This window comes from Notamacropus eugenii, chromosome 3, assembly GCF_028372415.1.
Source record: "Notamacropus eugenii isolate mMacEug1 chromosome 3, mMacEug1.pri_v2, whole genome shotgun sequence".
Taxonomy (NCBI): Eukaryota; Metazoa; Chordata; class Mammalia; order Diprotodontia; family Macropodidae; genus Notamacropus; species Notamacropus eugenii.
The window spans coordinates 224,286,193-224,294,884 of record NC_092874.1 but is presented as its reverse complement, the minus strand read 5'-3'; the positions used below and the strand labels follow the sequence as shown (position 1 = coordinate 224,294,884).

Sequence of the window (8,692 nt, the reverse complement as noted above, 5' to 3'; positions counted from 1 at the left end):
TATTCCATGTGCCCAAGAGTGTCTCATTATCTTTTCCCTCCAAACTCTCCCCCTCTTCTTGACTTCCTTTTTTACTGTCAGGGCAACACCATCTTCCCAGTCACTCAGGCCTACTACAACCCTGGTGCCATCCTTGATACCCATGCTCTTACTTACCCTTTTCCCCATATAGCCAATCTATTGCCAAAGTTTATCATTTCTGCCTTTTTCATTAGTGTCACCTCTCTCCTCACAGTCATCACTCTAGTTTAGACTCATTATTCCTCCCCTGGACTATTGTAAGTGCCTGCTAATTGCTCCCCCCCTTCTCTCCTCCCTCTCTCCTTTTCTTTCCCACCCTCTCCTCCCCTCCACCACCCTTTCCTCCTCCTTTTTCCTCTCCTTTTCCTTCTCCTTCTCCTCCTTCTCCTTCTTCTCCTCCTCCTCCTCCTTCTTCTCTCTTCCCACCTCTCTTCTCTCTTCAATTTATCCTCCACTCAACTGCCAAAATGATTTTCCTAAAATGCAGATCTGAATTTGTCACCCACTACTTGATAAACTCCAGGGGCTCCTCACAACCCACACAACCAAATATAAGCTCCACTATATGACATTTTAAGTTTTTACAACCTGGCTCTTTCTTACTTTTTCATTCTCTTTATCCAATGCTTAGCATAGTGCCTGACACATAGTAGGGGCTTATTAAATGTTTATTAAGTAAAATGTTTATTATATATTATATATTATGTTTATTAAATAAAAATATTTATTCCCTACGCTGGCCTGCTCGTTGTTCTTTGCATAGGATGCCATTTCCCACCTCTATGCCTTTGCACAGAGAACTTTCTTATTTCCTGAAATAACTGAAAGCAACTCTTACCTTTCAAAGAAATAGAAAGGGGATCCTTGGGAAGAAAATTTTAATCAATATCCAGAGAAAACCCAGCTGTTTCCATAATGGAAAAGCCAGCAGTTGTAGTGATGGTTAAATATGACTTTGGCTGTGATCTTTTTCACCGTTGGAATATTAAAAATAATTTCTTCATTTTATTGTTTATTACAGTGTAGATAAGCCAGACAGCCAATAATCCTGATGTTTATTTAAGCATAGGAGGCTGGGGATTGGGAGGTGATGATAGAGAGAGAGATGAGCAAAAACTCATCTGGAGTTTTTGGAGAAGTTTTCCCCGTTTATCAGATAAGTAATCCTTAATAAGTTGGGGTGTTAGGCTCAAGTATAATTGATTAATTAATAAGAGAGGTCACAATTTTATAATCAAATAGAAATATTAGAACACACCCCTTCGTGACCTTAGAAACTGGAATGAGAACCATGTGGCAGGCAGAGGCAGGTATCAGCCCGGCCCACCCTGAGTTCAGTGGGAGGGTGGGGACCCTGAGCCCCTGTTATCACAGAAACCAAGGAGCCACAGTAAAGGGGACAGAACCTCAGCTTTCCTGTCTCAGTGTCACATCATATCACTGCCTTGTGTCTCTGTGTTATCTTTCCAGATACTATTCCTGCCCCCTGTGGGTTCATCATATATAGGAGGTATCCAGAAAAGGAGAGGGAAGGAACACTTTGACAACAGAAAAATATTAAGTTTGTACAGAAAGACGTTGTGAGCTCTGAGGCAGAAGGAAGAGTGGTGGTTGGAAGGGTGGGAGGAGGGGTGGTTGGAAAAGGAAGGGAATTGGACTGGGGGGTACTGTTTTTACTCTTCTGATGAATCAAAGAAGGCTTTTTGGAGGACGGGGGGTAGGGGAAGGATGGGATTGCAGAAACATGAGGAGAGAGACTGAGGGAGGTGACTTCTGGGAACTGGTTTCAGATATAGGGTGCAAGTAGAGAGTAGGCCCTCAATGTGTGTGGTATGGGGAGGGGCGTACGGCGGCGGGGGTTGAGGGGAGTGCCACACTCCTTTACCACTACTCAGGGGCCATGGTTTCCCCTAGGGGGTGAGTATATGGGGCAGACTACTGTGAACTTTGACACAAGTCTGGACTTCATCTTGGTGTGCTAAGAGATGGAGGAGAGAGGGAGGGCACGGGAGCCAAAGGATTCTCTGCTCTCTTGGTTTGGGGGGTGTGGGGAAGCTAGGGCTTTGGGGGTAGTTTGGACCAAAAGAAGAGATTCAATTTCTGGACAAAGGTTGGCTATGGTTGTTGCTCAGGTGGCCTTTTTCAGAGGTGGGCTAGGTGGCCACCTAGTGGTGTGAGTTCAGAGCCTTAAGGAGAAACTAGTGATCCTCCTGCCCCGATCATAGGTGTACATAGAGTGTTCAGGGCGCTGGCACACCACTGAGCAACTATTACTGGAGGCCATTCCCCTGATACAAAGGAAAAGGCCAAAGTTAATACTTGCCTTGGCCCACACTCCACGCACGCATACACATGCAGGCATATACATACTTCCTAGAGGCCTCGAAATCCCAACACTAGCATCTCACCCTTGGCAAAAGGTGAAATCACAGTCAGAAGCAGGACTTTAGACTTTAAAGCTATTTACATGTCGGTTGGTGTGTAAAGGATCTTTTCCTAACGACAGATTTGGAGATGGTGGAAGAACATAGGGAACACAGAGAGAGGGGAAGATGGACTACGGAGAGGCAGAGACCAAGGCCCTCTTCCAACTCCCTAAACCCCCTGCCTATTACTTAGGTCTTCTTGCCTCTTGCCTCTGCCAATTTCCTTTCCTCCCTGAGTTTCTGGTAGTGCCAGGAAGGGGGTACCAGTCCTTGATGTCCTGTAGGTGTTGAATTCCACTTCCATTGACCAAATTGGGATCGGGCCTTGGTGAGGTGGATTTTGGGGACCTGTGTCTTAGAGATCCTACTATCCTTAGCTAGCAACCAATCTGGACACAGGCTCAACACCCCTGATGGCCTCTGGTATGGAACTAGGACCTGTTGGCTGGAAGGAGGCTGGGAGACACTTGGGGTTTGGGGTTGTGGAGGTACTGTGCCCTCAAGCTCTGGCACAGATGGACGAAGCCTTCCCAGTTCAGGTGGGAGGTCTGGGCAAAGAGTGTGGCAGGCAGTGACAATGAAGGGGCTGGCCAGACTCGTGGTTACTCTCACCAGGTGATCCAGGACACCACCCTCCTGGGGGGGTTGGGGGAAGGGAAGGCTGAAGGCACTCTGGAGTCTCTCCAAGAAGGATGGCGTGAGATTGGTCTGGGCCTGAGCCACAAGCCCAGCCAGGGCAGGCCACTCAAGCTGGTAGTGCCTACTCAGCTGCTCAACTCGGGGATGCTGGCTCAGCTGACGGATCCTTACCACAGTCTCAAAGCTATCTGTCAGGGCTGCCCATTCCAAAGCTGTCTTGCCACGAGCTGGGTCCACGGCTGTCAGGTCAGCACCTGGGGAAAGGAGAGAAGGGCTTCTCTGACAATTGGAAAGGATTGGGAAGGGGGACCTCAGAAGCCTGAAGGGAGTGGGAGGTGCTAGGATCATGGAATGCAGAGCTGAAAGAGACGTTGGGGTCATCTAGCCCAACCCTTTTCCTTGGGTAGGAGGAAACTAAAGTCTAGAACATCTCTAGATCATGTTCTACTCCCACTCCAACTCTGGTCCAGCAGGAAGTGAGGTTAGACTTCAGAAAACCCCTCTCCATTCTTTCCCTTCCCTCAATACCCTGTGCCACTGCTAGGGAAGGGATGAGACTGGGCTGGGCCTCCCCCATTTGGAAGCCGTCGGCTGAGGAGCCAGCTCTGGGAGGGTTTCAGGGATAAGTGGGCTTGGAGGGACTTCCTCTGGCCCCCAGCCCTTTGCACTGGCTTCCTCCCCGCCGTCTATCTCTTCTCCAGAGCAGCTGAGAAGTCAGAACTGCAGCCTGTAGCTAAGCTCCCTCACACCCCAATGTGGCCATAGTCACGTTCTTTTCTTATCTTTTTGCCTTTCCTGCTAGATCAGGACCACAACACTATACAACATGAGACCCCAAATGCCTAAATGAGGGATGGGGCTTGGAGACAACCTTCAAATAAGATTGTTGGATTAGAAGACCTCCAAAGTCGCTGCCAACTCTAAATTGGTCCTACCCTCAAAAGCAGGCGCAGGACTTTGTCCCTGCGAGGGAGAAAGGAGATGATATCCACAGGGCTGATGTTTCTGAGAGTGACCACAAGAGGGAAGCACCTACCAGGGAAACATCCATAATACAAGAAGTCCTTGGAGTTTCTTACCATCAACATCCTAGTCCATGCTTCTTGGGCTCCTGGCTGGTGTTGCCCTGTCGCAGGCTCCTTGGGGCTTCCTCCCCTTTCAGAAGGGATTGGAAGCCTCTTTGGGGCCCTGGCTGCCCCGTTGGGCCTATCCGATTTCTTCATCAGGCACTCATGCAAACTTAGACTACAGTCTCCAAGCTCAGCTTCCTCCCCAGTCTCCAGGGCTAACATCTAGTTACCATTTGTTCACTTACTTCTCTGCCTCTATCCTAATAGATTTGTCCCTTCCCCAGGCACTGGGTGATTCAGAAGAGGGTCTCCACCTCCCTCCACCCTCTGACCTGGCAGACCTGGGGCCATCAGGGGGAGGCCCACCCACCTGACATGAGGAGGGCAGCCACACAATCTGAGCGGCCCTGCACCGAAGCCTTCATCAGAGCTGTCAGACCTCTGCTGTCTCTGCGATCCAGGTCCAGACCAGGGTAGTAGTTCAGCAGGTAATTCACCAGGGTGATATGTCCTGGAGGGCAAAGTTAGACAACAGGCAGGCCCTTCTCTAGCATCCTAACCCTCCCTTGGAAGCTCCAGCGATCACATACCAAGAACCAAGGGACAGAAAAAAAGGGAGAAGGTTGGCTTTCCCATTCCTAAGGGATCTCCTTCAAAGTGAAGAAGATGGAGAATGAAACTTCCAAATTACTGCTCCCACTCCCTCTTCCCAGCAAAGAAAACTTTTCTCTAGGGATAGTCCTAAGGATAGCACTGGAAAAAGTAACGAGTTTAGAGGAAGGGTTTGTAATCCAGGGTCCGGAGTTTTGGCTTAGAATACTTTAAAAACTTTATTTCAATACAATTATTTTATATTTCCCATATTATTTATATGTAATTGATACATACTTGTTCTATATTATACATATATGTAATATATTTATATATAATTATATGATTTATATATAATATTATACAGTTCAATACACTTCCTTTGTAATTACACGTATCTTGCTTTACACATTTAAAAGCATCATTCTGAGCAAAGCTCCATAAGCTTCAATAGCCTGCCAGAGGGGTCCAGGACATGAAAATGATTAAGAATCCCTGTTGGAGAGTTAGAAAAGATATCTAAGGTTCTACAGTTCACACCCTCTCTCATTTTACAGATGAGGAAACTGCGGCCCTGAGAAGAAAAATGCCGTGCCTAAAATCACACAGTGACTAAGTGCAGGCTGGGGTTCAAACGAGACTGCTTTGACTTTATTTTCTTTCTTTCATGGCGCCTCCTCAGAGTCCTTGGATTCAAATATTATCTGAGTGACTTTGGACCATTAACCCCTCCCTCCGAGCCTCTGTTTCCTGTGATGATCCTTCTCTGACATTGAAATGTGGACAAGTGACTTGAAGCTTTCTCAGAGGCTCAGTTTCCTCATTTCTCAAATGAAGGATTGGATTAGCCCTAAATCAATGATCCCGGGAGACCTCATTTCTCTGATGCTGACACCTTGGCAAATGATTTTCCCCTCTCAGAGCAAAGTTTTCCTGTTTTGAGATGAAAAGGGTCGACACCTCCCTTAAAACCCTAGATCAAGTGAGTCATTATTGTTTCAGAGGGCTCTGAATATGAATGGGGGATAGAGGAAAGAGTTTGGCTGGTATGGGTCATGGGCCTGGGTTACAAAGAGACCGGGTGTGTGAAGAGGATGATTCCAGGCTGGGAATGTTCTATATTTTGGGTGTGAAGTTATTCGGAGGTCTCAGCTAAGAGTATTTTAGATTCCCTAAGCATTCAGGGTAGTGACTAAGTGTAGAAGTGAGGGGGAGGACTGAGGATAGGGAGGGCCTGGAGGACTGGGGGAAGATTCCAGAGTCTTATATTGTAGATATGACATTGGGTGCTGCAACTGGGATCTGGCCCCTAGGGTCAACTCCCAATGGAAAAGTGCCTTTCACTAATGCAGTTCTGCAACTCATCTGGAATATATAGTCTTAGAGAGAAGCCTGAAAAGTTAAGTGACTTGCTTATAGTCACATAGCTATTAGGTGTTATAAGAATATATCTTAAGTCTTCCTAACTACAAGGTCAGCCCTCTATGCACCTGTCTCGGACAGACAATAAAAAAACAATAGCTACAACTCCCATTTATATGGCAAAGATTCCCTTACACCCACCCTATGTGATATATATATGTATATATATGCATATATGTGTGATTATACACATGCATGCATATACATACATATACGTATACAGTATTATATGTATCTCAGTAAGTTCCTTGAGGTTAGGAATTATTCCTTTTTTTTTGTCCCTGAATTCCCATCACCTGTGAGTCAATAGTCAGTAAATGTTTATTAAGAAGCAATTATGTGCCAGGCACTATACTAAGCCCTGAGATTACAAAAAAGGCAAAAAGGCAGTTGTTGCCCTCTAGGCTATAATGATATAATATATACGTATATATAAAATATAATGAGATGATACAACATAGTCATGATATAATGAAGTAGACAACATGGAATAGCTATGTACAAGCAATCTATATATAGGATAAATAGGAAATGATCAACAGAAGGAAGGCATGAGAATTAAGAGGAATCAGGAAAGTCTTCCTGCAGAAAGTGAGACCTAAGTGGTTCAATGGGTAGAATGCTTGTCCTGGAGTCAGTGAGACCTGAGTTCAAATCCAGCCTCAGATATTTGCCAGCTGTGTGTCCTGAACAAGCCATTTAAACTGTTTGCCTCAGTTTCTTCAACTGTAAAATAAGGATAATAACAGTATCTACCTCCCAAGATTGTTGTGAGGATCAAATGAGGTAATAAGTATAAAATGCCTAGCACATAGTGAGCATATGTAAATGTAAGCTATTGTTATAATAGTATATTATCATCATTAATTACAGAGTGTCCCAAAAGTCTTAATGCAGTTTTAAGCTTTAATGACGCAAACTGACTTTCGGGACATCTATAGTAGAATTAAACTGAATGAGGCAGGGAATGTATTAATAGTCCCATTTCATAGATGAGGAAATTGAGAGCTAGAGAAATTATAGGGCTCCTTCATGGTCACACAGCAAATAAATGTCAGAGTCTGGGTTTGAACCCACATCTCCTAACTCTAAGTCCATTCTCTTTTCAGTTACACCAAGATGGAGAAAGTGCCTCAGCCCTGCTCCCCCACTCTGCCCTCCCTCCCTCCTCTGCCCTTTGCTCTCCCACCTGCCTGGGCAGCCAGCATGAGGGCTGTGTTTCCTTCTTTGTCCTGCTGATTGACATCGAGGAAGGGGCAGTGACTGAGCAGCACCACTATACGGTCAAATCCCTTGTAGCAGGCGACCATGAGGCCTGTCTGAGGAAAGGGCACAACTCATCAGGGCCTCAAACTCTTTCCACATCTCCTCTCCCAGAGCTCCCACCTCTGGATGCTTTCCCAGGATACTCTCCGTTTTCCCTTACACCTTTAGTCGCAGCCAGCCCAGCACATGCAGTATCCTCCCTAGGTGCCCTGCTCCTCAACACTTCGGCAGCCCCTGACCCTGCACATCTGTCCCTGTCTTTGTCCTGGTCCCCTCAGCCTAGTCTGTTGCCTTATTCCTTTTAGGGTTCTGCTCTACCCCTATGCCCTAGATTAGCTTCCTAAGGAATCAAAACACTGAAACCATTCTCCCTAACCCCAGCCTCCCTTCATTCTTCGGGGTCCACTTGGGGGAACTAGCTTCTCTAGCCTCTGGAGGTAGGGGATGGAGTGGTCTATGGGACTAGCCCCTTCTCGATTGCCCCCATATTATTTCTGTCCAATTTCTCTTGTTCCATGGTTCAGGGAGGGAGAGCTGGTTTCCTCACCCTCCCGTTTCTGTCCACCTGGGTGGCTTCTTCAGGGCTGATCCCCTGATCAAGGGTGGCTTGGAGTTTGGCAGGATCATTGCAGACACAGGCCCAGTAGAGAGGTCCCAGCTCACGCCTGGGGGCAGGGCTTTCTGATGAAGTGGGGTCCTCCTGGTAAAGTTGCCTAGAGTCTGACAGCTCACTGCAGTCGGTCCCTTCCCACACTGACTCCCCCTCATCCATTTTTGAGGCTTAGATTGTGGGGTTCTGCCCCCTCCTCACCCAGAGAACCATCTGAAACGTAAACAGATGCCAAGTGTGTGTGTTTGTGTGTGTGCATGCTCAGAGTGAAGTGCTTCTGGCTGCAGAAGGCATCCCTCCCACTCCCCTCTCCCAGCTGGATGCCAGGTGTGAGTGGGCACAGGAAAGAGGTGTTATTTCACCCTCCGCCCCCATCACCAATCACACACACAGGGTGGAGGTATGAGGGAGACAATGACAGTGTCCCTTCTATGTCTCCAAAAAGAAAGTTAGTTGGGAGTCCCTGCAGGATCTCCCAAAGGACCCCATTCCCTCAATAAACTCACCTGGCAGACTCCAACCCCTTGGACTCCTAGTGACCAGAAGCATAGATCAGTCATAGCAGATGGACAGGGCTTAGGGGAAATTGCCCTGAGAGTACCTCCCAAAGCCTGAGCTGGATCAAGGCTGGGTTAGCCAGGGATTGA

General features: G+C 47.0%; 1 protein-coding gene across 1 annotated transcript; it reads right to left on the bottom strand.

Moving 5' to 3' along the window:
- Nucleotides 1–671: 671 nt before the first annotated feature.
- On the bottom strand, nucleotides 672–7,940 carry ANKRD33 (ankyrin repeat domain 33). The gene is made up of 3 exons (XM_072654718.1): nucleotides 7,359–7,940; nucleotides 4,527–4,667; nucleotides 672–3,340 (listed from the first exon to the last, which is right to left on the bottom strand). The coding sequence occupies exons 1-3, from the start codon at nucleotides 7,477–7,479 to the stop codon at nucleotides 2,637–2,639; spliced, it is 966 nt and encodes a 321-aa protein (XP_072510819.1). The 5' UTR covers nucleotides 7,480–7,940; the 3' UTR covers nucleotides 672–2,636.
- Nucleotides 7,941–8,692: the final 752 nt, after the last annotated feature.

Coding starts and splice junctions, on each gene's coding strand:
- ANKRD33 (XM_072654718.1), bottom strand. CDS start 7,479: ATGGTCGCCTGCTACAAGGGATTTGACCGTATAGTGGTGCTGCTCAGT. Junction 4,668..7,358: donor CATGCTGGCTGCCCAGGCAG/GTGGGAGAGCAA, acceptor TTTGCCCTCCAG/GACATATCACCCTGGTGAAT. Junction 3,341..4,526: donor GGCTGCCCTCCTCATGTCAG/GTGGGTGGGCCT, acceptor TCCTTTCCCCAG/GTGCTGACCTGACAGCCGTG.